The sequence below is a fragment of the Poromitra crassiceps genome (genome assembly GCF_964638095.1).
Source record: "Poromitra crassiceps genome assembly, chromosome: 12".
Lineage (NCBI taxonomy): Eukaryota > Metazoa > Chordata > Actinopteri > Beryciformes > Melamphaidae > Poromitra > Poromitra crassiceps.
This window is the reverse complement of record NC_139632.1, coordinates 46,802,054-46,823,903: the sequence shown is the minus strand read 5'-3', so window position 1 is coordinate 46,823,903 and position 21,850 is coordinate 46,802,054. Positions and strand designations below refer to the sequence as shown.

Below are 21,850 nucleotides of genomic sequence, written 5' to 3'. Positions count from 1 at the left end.
TTTGAGGACCACTCCTCACCTGTTGAATCTACAGGGAGCGTCTGTATTAGATGTTTGAGGACCACTCCTCACCTGTTGAATCTACAGGGAGCGTCTGTATTAGATGTTTGAGGACCACTCCTCACCTGTTGAATCTACAGGGAGCGTCTGTATTAGATGTTTGAGGACCACTCCTCACCTGTTGAATCTACAGGGAGCGTCTGTATTAGATGTTTGAGGACCACTCCTCACCTGTTGAATCTACAGGGAGCGTCTGTATTAGATGTTTGAGGACCACTCCTCACCTGGAAATTGAGACGGGCCTTCAGCAGCTGGTCCACAGTCTCAGGCGGCAGGCTGCCATTGGTCAGTAGGAAGGTGGAGAACGTCTCATTGGCTCTGAGGTATTCTCCTACAGGCAGATCTGCAGAGGAAATACACACATCAAATACACACATCAAATACAGTCGAGTAAGACACAGATAAAACAAGGTATTCTCCTACAGGCAGATCTGCAGAGGAAATACACACATCAAATACACACATCAAATACAGTCGAGTAAGACACAGATAAAACAGCCAGCCAAGTACTGCAAGTAAAATGCCCCAAAAGGATAAAAGCTAACATTGAGAGCAGACAGGCTTAAACTCTCTATAGTTATTCTGAAGTGATGTTGAGATACTCACATCTTATACGTACATTCCTGACAGTTTCCTTATTGCATACCTACTCGTGCACATACATTTTGTCTGCCTGGTGTAAGTCAGTCTGCTCTACCAGACACTTTATTTGTTATTTAGACGACCTTCTTTCGTTAATGTCAATGCCAAGCCCATCTATGTAAGCAGACAGTTTCAGGCAGCGTTATGTCATCATGCAAAATGTTGACCAGTAAAGCAAAATGTAATCGATGATTGGGACTGTATTAGTGTGGATGAAATATTTCCCTTAGGCAGAAAGTAACTACCCAAGATATCTGTATTCACTATTTTCTTTCTATTAGCTTTTGCACTTTAAAAAGCCCAAAATGTGCTGCTTTAATAAAAGGAACATATTCTTCAATGTTTTTTCTACAATCTATATTATAAAATTAAGTATGTGGACTTTGTTTGTTTGTTTGTTGTTCTGTGTTCGGCCACAGCTATGCCGTTTTACATGCGATCGGGCCGAAACCTTCAGGGTGTGTAAAGGGCACCTGTGCGGAGCCGGATTTTCTAATTAGGCTAATTAGCTAATGATGTGATGTCACCAGTGATGTCATCAGTGATGATGTAAAAAGTGTTGTCATAAGGGCGCACACACATGCGTGCGCGCGCACACACACACACACGGAGGCATTGTGACAAGACTGATCAGTGATGTCACGACACACACACACACGGAAGCATTGTGACATCACTGATGCAATAAGATTTAGTGAGAAACAAACACACACACACACACACACACACACACACACACAAGGAGGCATTGTGGCATCACTGATGCAATAACATTTACTGAGCAACACACACACACACACACACACACCCGCGCGTGCCAATAGGGCAGGCGAGGCCGAGCTACGGGCGAGGCCACACAGCAGCCGAGCCTAGGCATCGAGCGAGCGAGATGCCTAGTAAAATACATTTTCAATAACTTTCATAACTTGTCATAGCATGACAAGTTATGGAAAAGATTTAGAATGTAAATGCAATTGTGGGGAACCCTGTTCGTGCAATTGTTTTGATAATACATGCATTTTGCACTATATTATTATATTATAATATTGGTGTTACCTCTTTACTGTCACTTTGGGTCACCAGAGTGAGCATTTAGAAAGCATTTAGAAAAAGTATTTAGAGCAATAGGAAATAGAAAAACATGGGTGCTTTGAAAACCACTTCTTTACAGGATGTGCAGCTCAGTTTGGAGTCCCCACCTGTCTGCCGGGACAGAAAGCACTGAAGACCTGCTTCCATTCATCCATGAGTTTGTGGGTCGTCATGTAACTCAATCTGCCTCAGCCCGGCCAGACAAAGCCGAGCAAACAGCCTGTCTGCTGCTTGTTCAACTGTGAACGGCTACAGGGAGCCGTCACTCCACTCCTTACAGCCCACTGCTGTTTTAAATGGTTCACAAAGATGATCTGCTGACCGCTAACTCTCCTCTTCTGTTCTGAGAAGTCTGGCAAAAGTGCACAAAACTACGGTACTTGCATGTTGTCTTGATCCTTGACAGTTTTTTCTTTGAAGGCTTCTTTCTCAAATTAAAGGAAGAAGAAGTGTAGTTGTAAAAATTAGGGATGGGCATTTCTAGCAAAAACACTATTCGAAATTCGCTGGCCAAATTCGAATTTAATTCGAATTTCAAAAATAAAATAAAAAATGTAAAAAAAAAAAAAAATGTAATTTTTTTTTTTTTTACATTTTTTTTTTTTTTACATTGACATTTTCGAAAATAAAAAACAGTTTTGACAATCATGAGTGGTTCATTAAATATTTAGTAGGCTCAGGTCTGAGTGCCAAAGGGGTGCCAAAGTCACCCCCTCTCCCTCTTCATGGGATTTCATCCGCCATTCATTTTTCCATAAACCTTGCTTAAAATGCTTATAAAAATTGTTTTACTTGCTCAAACCAAGCGATTTGACTATACTTAGAATCAGGGGAGACAATGCAACATTTCACTCAAAAAAAAAAAAAAAAAAAAAAAAAAAAAAAAAAAAATCGAATTTCGAATTTCAATAATAAAAGTCGACCTTGATAATAACAACGATTATTCGAAAATTCGAAATTCGATGCCCATCCCTAGTAAAAATATCAATTATGTCGTGAGTCGATGAGGAATCTTACTTTCAACATGTATTAGTGTCATTTAGGTTCAATTTGTGAATAATCCAAAGTTATGTTAGATAGATAGATACAGAAGATATTGGTCTTTAAAGGGATAGTTCTGATTTTTGGAACCCTAGTTCTATTTGCTATCAACATTAGTAAGTAGCAAATAGGGCTAGGGTTCCAAAAAGCAGAACTATCCATTTAATAAACATCAGATAGGTCAGTCCTGTCCTCCTCCCTGGCTGGCCTCAGCTACAGACTTAGAAAAACCAATTTTCTTTGTACATTTTCAGCACTTTTGTACATTTATTTAATTGTTCATTCATGTTTTTGATCATTTAATTCATGAACTAAGAGAATTTCAGTGGAGAATTTGAGTGTCCCATGGTGGTCTGAATGCTGTTTCAGAGGATTGTCCACCCTGATCAGAAGAAAACTCTGGAGGAAACAGTGAACACTCGTCAAATTTCAGGTAATTCAATATTAGCACAAAATATCAGCTGTTGCTTAACTTCAATCTAAAAGGATCTGTGTTTGTATCAGCCTTCCAAAACCCATATCTGTTGAACCCTAACTCGATGTCACAGCTCTAGTTTGACTTCCTGTACAAAGAGAGTATACATCATTTAGCACATTCGAATGTCGGCCAATTATGGCAGTCATACATGGATAAACATATTTTTTCTGTCTCCTCTGTAACGTGACAGGGCCGTCTTGCTTACATGAGTGTTGTGACATTTGAGAAATTAATTCATCATGAAATAGCCCTGCTGTCGTCTGCTCTTCTCCTGCTCTACCCTAGACATGACCGCCTTTAACCCCAACTACAACTGACAGGAGGCTCTATTGGGTTTCTCTGTATACATCATTTATCTTGATTTCCGGAAAGCAACCCTCCAGAAATACCTTGACATTTTACAATCCAGTCTGTTCTTTGTGGATGACCAAAATAGACTGTATATATACGGTATACCAAGCGTTATAGCAAGGGTTTTCCCTACAGACCTAAGCATTATAATGTAGGGAAGCAGCACCAAAGCCATTTTGGGCACCACCTAAGCCAAATGAACGTAAAATCAATGTTGGTCTTGTGTCTTTAAAGACTTAAGAGACTTGTGCCGCTTTCCATTTGCACTGGGAACTAGGGATTTCCTACCTCACCAAACCGACTTCAAAATCCAAGATGGCAGCTCCCGCAGCAACAGCAGTAAAAGCTGTAGTAATATACTGTTTATTAGCACTTCTGTCTTATTTGTGTCTAAATAAATCAGTTGTACACACAGTACTGTGATTGTCTAACCTCTATCTGTGGACATGTTGCTACGGCGTTTGTATGCGCAAAATACAGCGTAATGTGTCGTTAATAGCAACTTAATATCAACTAGAAAGATGTGTGACTCAGAAATAAACAGCATTCTGCACATAATTCTGTCAGACTTTGCTGTCACTGAACCTTTATTTGTCACATGGTATCATGGTTCTATTGAATCATGAGCCCCACATGGCGTATCAAATCATATGGTGAGGTGAGCATATCAAGCGTTAAGGCATGGTAACACAGTGCTAGAGGAGATCAAACGGGTAGCAGTACTTGGCCATGCGGCAGGTCTCTCTCCCAGCCGCTGGATGTTCTGCAGCAGATCCTGGAAGCCGGAGAAGCTGCGGTTCCCTCCGTAGGACAGGAGAGTCTGGGCGTCCACAAACAGACGGGACAGTCTGCAGGGAGAGGACGAGAGAGAGGAGTCCTTACTGCCTTACTTTCAGTCAAGTCACATGCAGCTCTAAAGCACTTCTAACAAACAAGGAGACAAGAGAATTTCCTACAGATAATCTAGTAAATAAATGAGTGTGAGACAGGCTATGGAAGAGGAAGGTTCTGCTTGTTTAAAAAAATGATCCAATCGCATCATTTTATTTAACAAGAAGCAATTGGGCTCCCTAATGTCCCGCCATGATCACCATATTAAACATAACCACTCATACTAATGAGGTCGTTAATCAAGCTAATTAATGCATTATTTTGCAAAATATTTGGGCGGTACTAATAGGAAATCTGTAGTTCTTCGGGAGTTATAGCAGTTTCAAGAAAATCTGTTTTTCTTCATTCATATCCAAATTTATGCAGCAACCTGCTCCAAAATAAATAGAAATGAAATTAAATGCAATACTGCCTTGCTGTCATTTTGTTTCCGTAATACTTCCGAAAGATTTTCTGGGCTGAGTGCAGTGTCCCTCCATCTACAGGCCGCGATCCTAATATCATCCACCATGTCTCCAGTCCACCTACATGGAGTCGTCGAAGTTGCCCACTTGCCCCGGCGTCTCCCCGGGCGTGGGCCGGTGGAAGCAGGGGTTGTTGATGTTGCAGACGATGCCCTGGATCCAGGGCAAGGTGCCCGCCGACGGGAGGGCTTTGTTTGGAAAGTGACCTGCAACGGAGAAAAGGAGGGAAACAGAAGAGGCCAAACTATTGTGGGTTTTACTGAGAGATGAAGCCAGAGATATGGTACCAAACAATGAGAAGATTGTGAGAGCGACCTGAAACACAGTCTGCTGGGATTGGACTGATAGGAACAGTAATCCTCACAGCCCAGATCGGTGTTATGTGAACAAGAGCTAACTTTGTACAACTGACCTCAAACTGTAAGGTCAAGCTTGGAGTGATGTGAGCTGTCCCTGAGACAAGAGGACTGAGACCTCAGGGACACCAAGACGACCGGAAGACAGAAATTGACGTTCTCAATTTCTCTCTTTATATAGGAGAGAATGTCACGGCTAACGGTAGCCCAAAACGTCACATTTTTTCTTACGTTTCCTTGCTTACATTCAAACACACTGAACATACCAAGCAGAGCATGGCTTTTTATGACGTTACAGTTACAAGTGAACCATCTCATACATGCTGTTATGTTATGCTGTTTATATTTTGACAATACTAGCCACATCTGCAGCAGCGCAGTGAGGTCGGATATACAGTACTACTCTAATCCAAATTGAGGGCAGGATTGAGGCAAAGTGCGCATTGGACAGGAATATATGATTATATTTGAGAAAATACACAGATGGATTCATTCATAAACGTGCGACTGGAAATACCAAGAAGCAACGCCACTTGATTCTGTTTCCTTTAGAGCCGGCGTCTTTAGAGCAGGCGCATTTAAACTTTTTCAACTTAAGGACCCCTTGGTTGATAGAGAAACAGAGGACCCCCTACAATTAAGAATAAAGTAAACTTGTGTTGCATTTTAAGCATGGCCTATAATAACATTTATAATCCAGCGCACACCAGGATATCAGCATTGACACTTCTTTTTATTAATAGATTACATTAAAAAAGCAAGGAGTAAACAACGCGTTTCACATATTGCTTTATCAGATTCGCTTTGTAAATCATTTTGATCAAATGTAGCTTATTATTACCTATTAATGCTTTGGAGTTTACTCAATATTATTATTTTCGTCTAAAATACATTTTCACAAACTATTGACAAAAAATTGTGCGCCCCCCTGTAGTACCTCAGTATTTTATGTAAATCACTTTAAATTGCCTCTGTGTATAAAATGTGCTATACAAATAAACTTGCCCTGTCTTATGCTATGTTGCACCATGCAATGTTATGTTATTGTATGTTGTGCTATGTTCGGCTACTGTGTGCTTAACTTGTTTAGCTACTTCTGCTATGTTAAGCTATATGTTATTGTATGTTATGTTCTGCTAGGTTAAGCTATGCTATGCGTTATGTCATGTCATGTTGTTGGCACCCAGCCACAGAGGGCAGGCCCACTGGCCTGTCAGAGAAGGTCAACAACACAACAGCCACAGAGGGCAGGCCCACTGGCCTGTCAGAGAAGGTCAACAACACAACAGCCACAGAGGGCAGGCCCACTGGCCTGTCAGAGAAGGTCAACAACACAACAGCCACAGAGGGCAGGCCCACTGGCCTGTCAGAGAAGGTCAACAACACAACAGCCACAGAGGGCAGGCCCACTGGCCTGTCAGAGAAGGTCAACAACACAACAGCCACAGAGGGCAGGCCCACTGGCCTGTCAGAGAAGGTCAACAACACAACAGCCACAGAGGGCAGGCCCACTGGCCTGTCAGAGAAGGTCAACAACACAACAGGCCACAGAGGGCAGGCCCACTGGCCTGTCAGAGAAGGTCAACAACACAACAGCCACAGAGGGCAGGCCCACTGGCCTGTCAGAGAAGGTCAACAACACAACAGGCCACAGAGGGCAGGCCCACTGGCCTGTCAGAGAAGGTCAACAACACAACAGGCCACAGAGGGCAGGCCCACTGGCCTGTCAGAGAAGGTCAACAACACAACAGCCACAGAGGGCAGGCCCACTGGCCTGTCAGAGAAGGTCAACAACACAACAGGCCAGATCAATTAACTGTGCGTGGGACAGGATCACACTCATCAGCTAATCAGCTTTGACCTGCTGGCAGTGGTGTGTGTGTGTGTGTGTGTGTGTGTGTGTGTGTGTGTGTGTGTGTGTGTGTGCGTGCGTGCGTGCGTGCGTGCGTGCGTGCGTGCGTGCCTGTGTGTGTGTGTGTGTGTGTGTGTGTGTGTGTGTGTGCAGGGGGTTATTTGCAGTGGAGGTATAGTAGGATTTATGGAAAATGCACACATCGCGTAACGTGACTCACATTGGCTCTGTTTGTAGGGAGGGTGAGAGTGACGGACCGAGATGAGGATGACGAAGAGGAAGAGCGGCCAGAGGAGCTCGATGACCAGCTGGATCTGCAGGAGAGGAAACACATGACATACACTGGATCTCTTACCATGAACGTATCTATAATAGTCATGAATGTATGTAGGCAACCAGTGGGAGTCAGCATTGATAAAGCCTATCTCTTCCTACAAAGGAGGATCCAGTTGTCTCAGACTTCCCTGTTGAGCATCTTGAAACTCCAGTGAGGAGTTGTCGTCCGAAACCAGAGTTTGTGCCGGAAAGTGAGTTTTGAAAGGCAGAAATCTCATAATCTAGTAATCACTGAGTAATTGGCATTGATAAATGATCATCAACACTATCAACCCCTGCAGATATATTGTGGTTATTTTCAGTGTTGGGCAAGTTACTGAAAATTAGTAATTAGTTAGTTACTACTAGTTACTTCTCTCAAAAAGTAATTGAATTACTTTACAAATTACTGCATCATAAAATGTATTACTAATATTTACTTTATTTATTAATTTTGTTGATGTTGCTTCATTTCCCTCATTAATGCACATAATTATTTTTTTGTTGCTGTGGCACAGTGTGGGACAAGACAACTGTCAAATTTGATCTGCTATTGTACCCATTATCGGCCACTATGATGAAAAGTAAGTAATGGAACAATCAAACACAACAGATATGCAGTATTGGGCAAGTGACTGAAAATTAGTAATTAGTTACAGTTATTAGTTATGTGTTTCTGCCTCCGCACCTGAACAATCTTTTCATCCATTTGTATCCTTTTGTTTGTTCTTGATTTTACTATGTGCAAAAAAAAAATCAAAAATAATAATAAAAATAAACAAGTTACCGCTCTCAAAAAGTAATCAGATTATTAGTTACTGCAAAAAGTAATGGAATTACAGTAATGCGTTACATAGTAACTTGTTACTCCCAACACTGGTTATTTTATGCTATGGGGCAGGTAAGATCTGACTTATTGCCCCTCTGTGCGTATTGTGTACTGTATTATATTGTGTTTGTCATGTTTTCTGCTTACTGCAAGTATTCTATTCAGTAAAAAAAGTATTCTATTCAGTTGTGTTGTGTTGTGTTGTGTTGTGTTGTGTTGTGTTGTGTTGTGTGTGAGTGTTGGTACCTTGTTCCTCCTGCGGTACGTGATGTTCTTCCACAGCAGGAGGAGCAGCTGTCTGGAGAAGCCCATCGCTCTGAGCAGCAGCTACCTGGCCATGCTGCAGCACTGCAGAGCAGAACACAGCCAGCATGGAGAGGAGAGGACACAGATTAGGATCTCACATTGTAACTTGTGAATTTGTGACAATCAGTGTTGGGCAAGTTACTTTCTAAATGTAATATACTACATATTACTAGTTACTTTCATTTTAAAGTAATAAGTTACTTTACAATATTACACTCTGTGTAGAGTAACTCGTTACTTATTACACTACTTTTGCATTACTTTTACCAAAACAACAGCAGCAGCAGAATGACATCGCCGCCCCGGAACCATCCCGAAAAATAATTTCAACCACCTTGAAATCAGTGTAAACAGTCCAAAATTCTAAATGTTATTATTTTCCTTTGTTATTGTCATCTATAGTGGTTATTTGCATAAAAACACACAGTTTGATTAGGAAATTATTGTATCTTTTTGAAATATGTGCTTTGATTTAATCAAATGTAACTCAATTTGTAACTTGAGTTACTCGACAAAGTAACTGGTATAATATTACTGAAATCCTATAAGTAATAAGTTATATTACTGAGTTACTGCTAAAAGTAATATATTACATGTAATGTTTTACTTTTGTAATGAGTTACCCCCAACACTGGTGACAATGCACCATTACCCAACCTGTAACTTAATTATGGGATTTGTTGGAGAGCTTCAAAATTAAATATCTAATGTTGGTGAGTGCCGTTTTCTCTGGACAGAGCATTTGATTCCTCGCTTCCTGTGTGGACTGTGGAGGAGACTTCCCACCAGTGACACCAGAATTACATTTGGCTAAATAGCACATATCAGTTTCAATTAGCAGGGATGGGAGGCTCTCCTCTCTTGCAGCCCCACATTGTGATTTAGGCTGACAAGGAGGACTGAGTTTCTACATGAAAATTGCAAATTCATATTGCAATTAGACTACAATATCCACACGCACACACAACCACACATGCACGCACGCATGCGCACACACACACACACACACACACACACACACACACACACACACACACACACACACACACACACGCACACACACACACACACACACACACACACACACACACACACACAATTTGACTTCCATGTAGCATCAGTTTGTTGGCATTTATTTTGTTAGTGTTTTGACTGTACCTTTACTTGAGGGAAAGTTTGGTGTTAGTAGGGATCTCGCGCGTTCGATTCCTAGGCTCGCCCGCCACGCGGGCTCACCCGTCCTACAGCTCGGCCTTGCACGCAGCTCGACTGCTGTGTGGCCAATGAGACCATCATCACTGATGATGTCACAGTGGGATTTCATCAGAGGGATTTATGAGGGATTATGACATCACTGATGATGTCACAGTGGGATTTATGACATCACTGATGTCACAGTGGGATTTATGATATCACTGATGTCAGTGGATTTATGACATCACAGATGATGTCACAGTAGGATTTATGACATCACAGTGGGACAATCACAGTGGGACAGAGAAATAGAGAAACAGACAGAGCCCCAGCTCCCATTTATATACTGATGATGATGATGATGATATCAGTGCTAACTTGTAATTAGCCTTCATTGGACAGCATAAAAGAAACTGCACATGCCTTTCTCCCCTGCAGAGGACAGACACGTTCATGCTACAACATCTACAGAGAGAACATTTACACGCATATCATGGAGAAAGTTCAAAACTCCTGTATGAGCCCTTCACCAGGCTGTGAGGATCAGTTTCTATATTTGGTGTGATTGAAGGTTTTCTCATGTCAGAATTACAGACTAGTGATGTGCTCAGAGCCAGGACGGACAATCTCCTGCTTCATCCTGAAATCCTCCTTATCCTAACAGGTTTAGCTTGGTGACTTCAGCCTTAACTCCTGCTCTCTGGGCCTGCACACCATGCTGCTTCCTCAACAGATCTCTCTCACACACACACACACACACACACACACACACACACACACACACACACACACACACACACACACACACACACACACACACACACACACACATGATATTCATAGATTTTGTATGACTTTGCAAATGTCAACACAGATCCCTATTGGCCTCGCCCCCTCAAGGTTTCTTCCGCATTTTCTTGGGAGTTTTTCCAATATGTGCATTTAGGATCTAAGGCCGGGATGCCGGATAGGTTAGGCTAAAATCCACTCTTGCATAGCATACTCATACTTTTTGTTTGTCTTATGTTTGTTCAATTTTGTTGATTGATTATGTTTAGTTATCTAACAGTGGGAATGGTGTGCCGCGGCACACTTGTGTGCCAGCAAGTCCAGGTGTCCTGTGGGATTTTGTGACAAACAGGTTAAATTGAGCTGCCTGGGACCATCAACTAAATGGGAACTCAGACAGCACACAGACATTTACTATTAATATGTAAAATTGGTCACTATTCAAGATTCTAGCCAGACGTTCTCTGTAAAGTACTTTGAGACATGCTTGTGATTTAAGGCTATACAACAAACTTGACTTGACACATCTACAATCTTTAATTTGCTGTTTAGTTTAGTTCTTTAGTTTGCTCTCAAGAGAGAAACAACATAGACTGTTGTTTCACCTGCACAACTAGCACCTTACACATGGGATATATACACTTTCTAATTGTAACCACACAGATATTTATAACTTTTTAACCTTTATTCTTGTTTTTATTCTCTGTTGTTTGGCTACTTTCAGAGTGTAGGCCTACACCTGCAATGAGTTTTCAGCAGGTATTCAGAGAAGCATCAGGAACAAGCCTCCTGCAGCACGGCATCACTGCTATTGTAAATGTAATGTGTAATGTATAGTGTTGTGTAATGTTAACACTAGAAGCCAAGACATGACACAGAATGGGTTAACCACGGGATAGCGTCTACTCTGACACATACGTAACTAACGCAAACATGATTAACATCAAGCTACAACAGGGAAGAGAAACGTTTATTTCCTACTGTCGGTCATGCTAGTATGTTGCCATTCTATGGACGAGTACTACTGTTTACAAAGATATAAGTAGTATCATGTAACAAGTTCAAAAGGCTGGTAAAAACTGAAATAAAGTATTATTTACCTTTAATATTGGTGATAATATCTTCCTATGTGTGATTCCATGTACGGATGCAGCAGCAGTGCGCAGGCAGCTTGTCATTGAAGGGCTTGCTACATTTCAGCACCAGTGTTTGTGATCTGAACAAAGTCCCGCCCATTGCGGGGCGTTGATTGGCCAGAGTAGGATAGGGGCAGGGGTCACAGAAGCCGGTACGGACTCTGATTGGTTATAGTCTGTGTTTTGGTACAGAAGGTACCCTGATTGGACAGGTATTGACTGTCATATCTCTATCGGCTCTGTGTAGAGTTACACAAGGTTACGGTACTACAGATGATGTAAAATATATAATATATATCTATATCTATATCTATATCTATATCTATATACATACACATATAATTGAGTAAGGGCTGTTTGCCCCACTGATGATGCAGTGATGTCATAAATTGTGACATCATCAGTGATGTCAGAGGCATTGTTAGTAATAATAAATCTAACAATAAAACTGGACTACCCTAAATTAATGATACAAATATAGCTCTGACTCAGCAGCATTCGCAACCATTTCACAATTCCTTCAGAGATATTTAACGATGTTTCATAAATGAATAGCAGACTTGTACATGCAATAGCAACTCAACAACTGCCAATAAATAAAAACATCAAGATGTCATACAGATCATTTTAATGAACATCCAAATCAGCAAATTCTTAAAATATACATTTCTCTTTATCAAATACAGTAAGGCAGTCTACCTTTAGTTCTGCATAATAAGCGCTCTCTCTCACACATGCACACATTTTTCTCTCTCTCTCTCTCTCTCTCTCTCTCAGGCACAGACAGGGAAGCAACCAGAACACTGCAGTAAAACCCTCTTGAGACCATATTCAGTGATACTGTGACGTGTGATAGACACTTTTGCTGGAAGCACAGAATGATGAAAGACATGGACAACTATCATGATTTAAAGGATACAAAATTAAAGGATTATGTTTTCTGACCTATAGTCTCTTCCATCCCTGTAGTACTCGGACCCACAGAAAATATTGAGTCCAGAGTCCGCCGTTGGTTGAAACAGCAAGCTCTGTTGGCTGCCAACAATGAGTCTAAATGGGATTTGTCAGGTATTTATGAGACTAGTCATTTACTGTATACTGTAGGTCCAAAATGGCAGAAGGTATCCCTCTGAAATAGTTTTGTCTCACTTCTCTCAGCTCAGGCACACTGGCAATGAAGCAGAATGGAAGACAAAAAAAAAAGCATTGCTGCTCACCAGAAATGTAAGAATTAGTGTAGTCAAAAATATCCAGCTTTTACTTTTCTTTTTGCATCTCAACTACTGCCTGCTTTGTTAAATATCTGATAAATATAGATTGACTGCCATCTAGTATTGCCCTGTCATTTTAAAATGGTATCACAATATTCCAATGTACTGTACATCTTTAAAAAATATATTGCTAGACAAGCTTATTCAGCAGCCTAAGATATGATACAATAAATTGCATAATGTGTTTTGAGGTTGGCAAAAGTTCACGTAGTTCATGTTCAATACTGTGCAGCATCTTTGTCACCGCTTCTCAGAGAAACACTGGCTGCTCCTGTCCTGTTAGGAGGCGATATGTCGAGGCCGGCATGGTCTTCAAGTGAATCTGCGCAGAACAGTCAGTTATTCAAGATTCAGTCAAAACAACAATGTGTTCAAATTACATTTCTCAATATTCTCCAAAATTGGCAAAAACAGAGAAAAGAAAAATGACTAATTTATTGTTATTATTTTGATGAGGATTTTTGTGACAATATTATCTGGGCAAAATTCGGCACTGTATTGTACACAGTTCATATTTACTCTCAGCAAGCCTTAAACGTGGTATAGTTCAGATTTTTTTGATCTGGGGTTGTATGAGGTACCTGTCGACAGACGACAGTCAGTGTACTTACTACATGCAGTAGAATGCCGCCGTGTCAGGCAAGTAGAGCTGTCTGCTGATGAGCAAAAATGTAAAAAAACAAAAACAAACAGATACTGCTCACCTGGTTTAATCCAAGTCTCCACAAGCCCTGAGATGCCAAGCTGACTTGAAAAAAGACTTCATTTACACCCTGTTTTAGCTGAAATCTTCAATGTAGCCACATGCACCACTTTGCTGTCACTCCACTTCTTGGGGCACCTTGCTACTGTACAGATTTCAGCTAAAAACAGGCTGTAAATGATGTCTTTTCAAGTCAACCTGGCATCTCAGGGCTTGTGGAGCCTTGGGTTATGCCAGGTGAGCATTATGGAAGCATTTCTCTCTCTCTCCTTTTCTTTATTGACGTTTTTGCTCATGACCCTGTTCACACTCAGCAGACAGCTCTATTTGCCCGACACGGCCGTCCAAAATGGCACCGCGCCGACTGCCTTCCACTGCATTTAGTACACTGGCTGAATGCGGAAGTCCCGAACTTCCTGGTTCTTCACTGTTTCTGTCTATGGGATTTTTGAATGGGTTTTTGGCGCGATGCTTCAAATAATGTCTGTGGGCAACGCAAGTTTAATCAAACGCGAACCAAGGTTCAGCGGGATAATCTTCACACATGAGGACCACTTTCATGAGTTTTGTAGCGTAAATGCGAGCCCTAGAAGTAAAAAGCTCGAGCTAAGCTAATCCAGAACTACACACTGTCGCATAGGCTTCCACGTCACGTCAGCACTCAACCTGGACTGTTGTTGATGTGTGCACTGATTACCCCGGGCTGAACGGGGCTGAACCAGGTGAGGGAAAGAGAATTTCCGTGTTCGTCCTTTGAGTGGTGACGTTATTGACGTATATATCTCTATCGACTCAAAAGTGTAGTCTCATTTAGCCGTTTGCTAGCTAGCCACCCTTTTAACGGCACATAAAAGCTTCAAAACTCATAAAAGTGGTCCTCGTGTGTGAACATGATATTACTAAACACTGGTTCGCGTTTGATTAAGCCAGCGTTGCTCAGAGAGATTATTAGAAGCATCGCGCCAAAAACCCATTCAAAACTCCCATAGGCGAAAACTGTGAAGAACCAGGGCTGTTAGCATCGATGATTTCCGGACTCGTTCCTGGGGCTCTCTATTGGCAAGTACCTCATACTACCCCACATCAAAAAGATCTCAACTATCCCTTTAAATCCCACAGATCCTCCATTATCTCACCTCCCCGACGGCGTTGGACAGGATGTGGATGATCTTGTCGTGCGGCGTGGCGACGACGCTCTGCCCGTTGATCTCGATGATGCGGTGTCCGACCCGGATGCCTCCCCGCTCTGCTATGCCCCCCCGCATCAGGCTGCAGATCTAAGAAAAGATGGAAAATAAAAGAGAGCCAAAAACAACTTACAATTTTTCTCCAAACACAAACTGAATCTGTGTAGTGTGCGTTGGATTAGTCGGCTACGTTTACGTTTTGATTATTGATGTTATTTAAACCTTTATTTATCTAAGGTAGGTTGACTGCGCACTTGTGCTCTTTTTCAGCACAGTTTCAGTAGTAAGTTTCAGGAGCAGTTGGGGTCCAGTGCCTTGCTCCAGATTTTGCTCTCAGATTTTTCGAGCTGGACTGAGATTTAAACCAGCAACCTTTTTTAACCTCTAAACATACTACATACTACTGCCGTGCATTATGTTTTACCCAAACCTGACTTATGTTTCATATTGACATTCTGAGGAGAAGATGGACAAGAAGTAAACAGAGGAGGAGCAGAAGAAGAAGAAGTAGCTGTTGACATACAATGCCGTCCTCCACGCTGAAGCCCAGCTGGAACTTTGGGTCTGGTCTCTTGATAATGGCCATGGTAACAGGAGGGCAGTGGACAATGCTGAGCTTCACACTGGGTTGGCTTTTCAGCTCCTGGGATGGAGACAAAACAATGAGGTTAGCTCGTTCTACAGAGGTAATCCTGTTCATCTGGTGGTACCCTGGACCTTTTTTATTCTCGTGCTTTATTAGACATAGTGAGATAGCCAGGAAAGTATGGGAGGGAGAGTGAGGGGAGGACATCCATCAAATGACCACGGGCTGGATTCTAAGGCCTTGTCCACACTGATCCGTCAGAAAATGGACAGAATTATTGAACGGACAGATGTCTGTCCGATGAGAACTGAGTCTACGTCAAACCCCTCGCCGAAAGCGCCGGGGCTGCTCCGCGGCCGGCGAGCCTGCCTGCGCAGCCTGCATGCAGCTCCTTGGAAATGTGACTCGATGCAAATGACATGAACAGCGCGAGTATAATATAATGTAGATCATGTGCAGATAACTGGAGATAAGTATATGCACTACATTCTCCCCTTGGACTAACTTCTAGTCACTGAAATCCTAGTGAAATCACACAATTTTACTCATTTTGCTGGGTAATCCCTTATAGCCTCGTTCACTGCCTCGGCCATCTTCTTTGAAAAGTTGAAACAAATCTCGGAACGCCTCCTCTCGAGACCTCGACTCTGATTGGCTAAACGGACAGTGACTATCTGACCATCCGACCATCCGATACGTCCGTCCAGAAAAATTTCATCCCTCTTCAACTTTCTGTCCATCAAAACGTATGCAAGTTTTCTGGATACGTACGCTTCTGAGTGCTCCACGGACAGTCGGACAGCTGTCATTGAAAATGAATGGAAGTGAACAGAGAAATGAACGCACACGGACAGACACCACGGATCAGTGTGGCCAAGGTCTAACCCGGGTTCCTGGGGAAGGACTGGGCCTTATGGTACGCGCTCTACTCAGTGAGCCACTGGAACGCCCTACCCTGGCTAATTTTGCGCTCTTGGTTCTCTTTCCCAACACTAGTTTCAGTGGAGAGTTTGAAGTGTTCGATGATGGACTGAATGCTGTTTCAGAGGATGATGAGAAGGAAACTCTGGGTGGAAACAGGTGTAAGCCCGTCTGAGTATTTATCATCCAAGGAGCTTTTCAAAGGACTGGAGAATAATCAGGCCTAATACGAGACTGCACATTCCAAATGAAAATGTCTTTCAAGGAGTTCAAGAACATTCCAGAAAGCCAATCCAAATATATGTTCCATTCTGTGTTATCTATCTCTTCTACATGCCATGTGCTGTGAATGCACTCTCACAGAGCATGGAAACACGGTGCCATCTAGTGCCTCCTCAGGACACTGCATCAAGAGGTGACTACCTTAAAGCTTGTGGCATACTCTTTGCGCCCAGCCAAGCGCATAGGGCGCGCGGCGATTATGACGTCATCGCACGGGGCGTGTCGGGGGGCGAGGCCTGAGCGCAGCGCGGCGCGTCCATGGAGATTTTTCTATCAGCGCGTCGGGTTTTGCTGCATGTGCCTGTGAGATCTCCGTGGTAGGCTATCAGTGGATATCTGCTGTGATTGAGTCCTCACCATCGTAAAGTCGCCTTTGAAGCATGACGTTCGATTATAACGAACTAGTTGTGTGGCTTAGCCTTCCCAAATGTTGAGGGTCGTTTTTTATAATTTAATACATAGAATTGGGAACGTTACATTCAATTTCATTCAGACTGCCTGGTGCCTGGAGCTGCGCACTGAGTATGTTCTGTTTTGGCCCGCGCAGAGTGCGCGTGCCCTCCTCGGAGCCCCGCCTCCAGCGCGTGCGCGAAGAGTATGCCAGAAGCTTTAGTCTGAGCTTCTATCCTACTACCCCACTATTCTGGAAAAACAAAACACAAACAAAAACACTGTGTGTAGTTCTGGATTAGCTTAGCACGAGCTTTTTACCTCTAGGGCTCGCAGTTACGCTTCAAAACTCATGAAAGTGGTCCTCATGTGTGAAGATTATCCCGCTGAACCTTGGTTCGCGTTTGATTAAACTTGCGTTGCCCACAGACATTATTTGAAGCATCGCGCCAAAAACCCATTCAAAAATCCCATAGACAGAAACAGTGAAGAACCAGGAAGTTCGGGACTTCCGCATTCAGCCTACAAAAATACGTCATCCCTGCGGCTCTCTATTGTCCTATCCAATAAAGGCAAAAATACCCCAAAAAATAATCTAAAAAAGAAAAAAGAAATCAGAAAGTAAAAGTGAGGGTCTGTCTACAATAGGATATTCTACAACAGCATGAGTGAATACTGGATTCTGATTGGCTAGCAACAGTGGTAAATACGCCAACAATCTACAGTTCGGCTCCAACCGCAGTATCACTCCGCTCCCTGATGCTGACTCCGCTCCCTGTGCTGACTCCGCCCACTGTTAGCCTGTCAGTCTGCAAATCTTTAACAAGGAAATGGCCGATCTCTAACAAGGAAATGTCCGATTTCGTAGTAACGTTTGATTTACTGGGTGGATTGAGTTTTGAGCAGTGGTTAGATGAAGATGAAGGTGAAGTGAACAAAGAACGACATGGTGAAATTGGGGAGAGAGAACTGGCTGAGCTTGAGTTGTCACGAGTTCGGACTAGCGGGAGGTCGGACTAGCGGGAGGTCGGACTAGCGCCCGGACCCCGAACCTGGGACTGTCAAACAAACAAACGCCCTCTGCCGTCACCAGATATCAACACACCACCACCAAAACGGGCTGCTTTAGATAACTGTTTAAATAACTGTACTTTTACAGGCAATGTATCAATAACTGTGAATCCCGTTAAGGAATAGGTTAGTTGTTTTTTGGCTCAAAGGCAACTAAATGTTTAGTGCAATCATTGATCTTGTGTATGGAACTATATTCTGTGGCGGAAGGATAAATGTATTCTGAAACCAGTAATGATTATAAATAAATGAATAGGATGTTACAATTGTGTATTTTTTATATTATTTGGTAGCTGTTGTAGAAAACAAATTTACCACTCGAGGTCGGGGATTGTGGGCACATTTACCACTGGTACAGGGTTTATAGCACTCGGCTTCGCCTCGTGCCACAACCCTGTACCAGTGGTAAATGTGGCCACAACCCCCTCCCTCTCGTGGTAAATTTGTTAAATAATGGTATCATTCAACAATGGAGAAATGCATTCTCACAATTTTTTTTCCACTAAGATCATAATGTTTGTGCAAATGATTCGGCGCCACACTTGCAATATCTTCGCAGCCCCACAGGTTGGGGAATGGCTGTTCTATGTGAACCAACAGGACAGTCTACTCTGTGTTTCACTGAGGAACCACCACATGATGGCACCCCTCCTTCCCAGTCCCCGCTCACCCGGATGATGGTCTGGCAGGTGGCAATGGGCAGGCCCACCAGGCTGGTGCCGTTGACGGACATGATGCGGTCTCCGATGCTGAGCTGGCCGCAGCGCTCGGCCGGCCCGCCGTGCAGGAGGTTGGCCACCACCACGGTGGGCAGGATGGAGCCCCAGCCCGACTCCACCACCGCCAGGCCCACCATCTCTCCTGCTGCCTTGGACATGATGATCTGAACAGGCACAGAGTGGACATTGTAACCAACTACAAATACCTGGGCACGATTATTGATGACAAACTGAAATTTGACTTAAACACCGACATGCTGTGCAAGAAGGGCCAGCAACGCCTTTACTGCTTGAGGAAACTAGCCAAGTTCCAAGTAGACAAGAGCCTGATGAAACTGTTTTATAGTGCTTATATTGAATCTGTGATCTGCTTTTCCTTTATCTGTTGGTACGGTAACCTCTGTATCAAGGATAAAAACTCCCTCTGGAGAATTGTGAAAACAGCTTCTAAAGTAGCCGGCATCCAACTGGAGAGCCTTGACCATAGCTATAACAGACAGATGCTCAAAAAAGCTCAGTTCAGATTATAGGCTACTGCCATCCGGCCTTCGCTTGTGTGTCCCACGGACCACCAAAAACAGGTATAAGTATTCCTTTGTCCCTTCCTCCATCCGTGCAGTGAATGCTGCTGGAAGAAGGAAAAGATGACTGAGGAATTAACGTTTCATCAATCTGCTATACCAGCAGTCGGCTCTTTTATGTTCTTAGCTCTTCTTATGTTTTTAAATTTGTTTCTTAATTTGTTTTTAACTTGTTTTTTAATTTGTTTTTATACTGTCTTATCGGCCGTATCAGCCGCTGGCTCATCCCCCTCTTAAGTTATTAGTGTTGTTTTATTTTATTTATCAGCCGCACCAGACGTATGCTCTTTTATATTGGCTCATCGTATGTCTAAATGTTGTTACATCCTGATTATTTATGACATTGTATGTATGGTTTGCACTTTATGTTTTTATGTTTCAAGCCTCTACGCCTTGCTGTAATCCAATTTGCCCTTTGGGACATTAATAAACTACTTGAACTTGAACTTGAACTTGAGAGCACACGCATGCAGCGGTGATGCCGTTATCATCTGGTTAACCAATAGCCTACCTGGCATTTACTACTTTTCAAAAGCATGTGCTTTGATTTTGTACTGGCATCATTTTGTAAAGGTGTCAATTTCACTTTTCATTTTGGAATACATCTAATAGAGTTAGTGTGACAGCCTTAGTTAGTGTACAGTACTAAGTCCTATATAGGAGAAGACACAATTTTATATTGAAAGCTTTTTCACATTAAAAACAACAATGAAATTGGCTCTTCACTGATGTTGGGATGTTTAACTCATTGAGTGCCAATGACGACAATCGTCGTCAATTCAAATAGTAACGTACAGTAGAGTGCCAATGACGACGATTGTCATCAATTGCGTTTTTTGACGGTGGGACGTGGATCAAAGCCAGATGCATCTCCTGTACAAATATGGGGGATGTTGAATGTGTAAAAGCTATTTTACGGACCCATTAGGTGGCGACAGTGCTCTCCAGATTAGAGAAAGGTGAGGAAAAAAACAGAGAAGGAGCCGTGGGGACACGGAAACCGCATCGGTATGCATCGATATGCATGAAGCATAACGTTAGCTGTGCCTGTGAACAGCAGCCAATCTGCTGCCACAATTGAGCCCCTCCGTCTCCGCTGCATAGCTCCTCCACATGATTAGTTGTGGAGTTGTTATTATTCTCAGTTGGAAGCGCTGGGAGCCGGTGACAAATACACGTGGAACGCTGTGAAAAAGCTGGGTTTTCAGTGCAGAGCAAACGCAGCAGAGAGCCACCAGAGCCACCAGAGACACACCCACGGAGGAGGGGTTTGCAGTTGGGGGGGGGGGGGGGGGGGGGCACGCAGGGCAGCATACAACACTGACCCAGACAGCAGGCTCGATGGACAGATTGGTTGGCAAACACAAGCTAGAATATCTGATGCCCACCAGCAGTAAATCAAGACCAGCAAGAAGGTGTAGGGTCTGCGCAGCAGGGGCCAGCGCTGCTGGTTGCAGCTACAAAATATTATTTTGCCAAACAAAATTCCTTTGTTTTCGCTGTTTTATTGAAGGAAATTATTTTTGAGGTGTCACTACATCAGAAAATATTAGCTTCAGACTAGGGATGTTCATTTTGAAAATTTTCCAAAATCGATAATTGGTGAAAATTAACGATCAATTATCGATTATCGATCATATTAATACTTAGAAAATTTTCAATTTTTTCAATTTTTTTTTACAAAATGAATGCCTATGGCAGAAAATACGAAAGACAACATGTTCTCCTCAATGAACTCTTTATTTCAATGTGTCTCCTCTCCAACACTGCTGTCCCCGGCGCATGCCGGTGTGAATTCCCCATGTTTAAAACAGTTTTGTTGGCACAAAGGCCCGTGCCCAGCCAGAAAACTAGAGACTATATGAAGCTCCACCTCACGTTAGTCGGCTGTGCAATGGAGTGGTGCGAGGAGGAACGAATTCCACCCAAACCTAGTCCAAAAAAAATAAAAATAAATAAAAAATAAATAATAATAATTAAAAACGATAATAATTAAAAATACGATAATACGATAATAATTAAAAATAATTATTAACGATCAATTATCGATTTTCGATAATTGATGAACATCCCTACTTCAGAGTCAGTGATGTGCCTGAAATGCTTCATTTCACAAAAGGCTGATTATCTCAGCTTCTAGTTTGAAACGTCTGTTTTTGCTGAAAACAACCTATCTTCTCTGGCTGATAACTAAAGAACGGAAAATGATATCAATAAACTTTTTTTTGCTGATGATACAATAGACTCTCATCGTTCTTTGGGCGTGTTCGGTGTTTACATAGTAATATCACACAATATTCTGTGGGCCTCGAGAAATCACTGAAAACGCTCTGAAACTCTGGC

At 42.6% G+C, this 21,850-nt stretch overlaps 2 protein-coding genes across 3 annotated transcripts in view; both read right to left on the bottom strand.

Annotated features, from left to right (window-relative positions):
• abca7 (ATP-binding cassette, sub-family A (ABC1), member 7) overlaps positions 1 to 11,802 on the bottom strand; it is a 61,895-nt gene extending 50,093 nt beyond the window's left edge. The window contains exons 1-6 of the mRNA XM_083648163.1: positions 11,761 to 11,802; positions 8,618 to 8,719; positions 7,448 to 7,541; positions 5,084 to 5,225; positions 4,388 to 4,512; positions 285 to 403 (exon numbers count right to left, since the gene is read on the bottom strand). Of these exons, the coding sequence (XP_083504289.1) occupies positions 285 to 403; positions 4,388 to 4,512; positions 5,084 to 5,225; positions 7,448 to 7,541; positions 8,618 to 8,683 (546 nt within the window). The 5' untranslated portion in view covers positions 8,684 to 8,719; positions 11,761 to 11,802. The remainder of the gene's footprint in view (positions 1 to 284; positions 404 to 4,387; positions 4,513 to 5,083; positions 5,226 to 7,447; positions 7,542 to 8,617; positions 8,720 to 11,760) is intronic.
• Positions 11,803 to 12,446: 644 nt separating this feature from the next.
• Positions 12,447 to 21,850, bottom strand: part of LOC310785817 (amyloid-beta A4 precursor protein-binding family A member 3) — a 27,293-nt gene continuing 17,889 nt past the window's right edge. For both annotated transcript variants that reach the window (XM_083646970.1, XM_083646969.1), the window contains exons 9-12: positions 18,878 to 19,090; positions 15,481 to 15,600; positions 14,907 to 15,047; positions 12,447 to 13,389 (exon numbers count right to left, since the gene is read on the bottom strand). In XM_083646970.1, the coding sequence (XP_083503096.1) occupies positions 13,318 to 13,389; positions 14,907 to 15,047; positions 15,481 to 15,600; positions 18,878 to 19,090 (546 nt within the window). In that variant the 3' untranslated portion in view covers positions 12,447 to 13,317. The remainder of the gene's footprint in view (positions 13,390 to 14,906; positions 15,048 to 15,480; positions 15,601 to 18,877; positions 19,091 to 21,850) is intronic.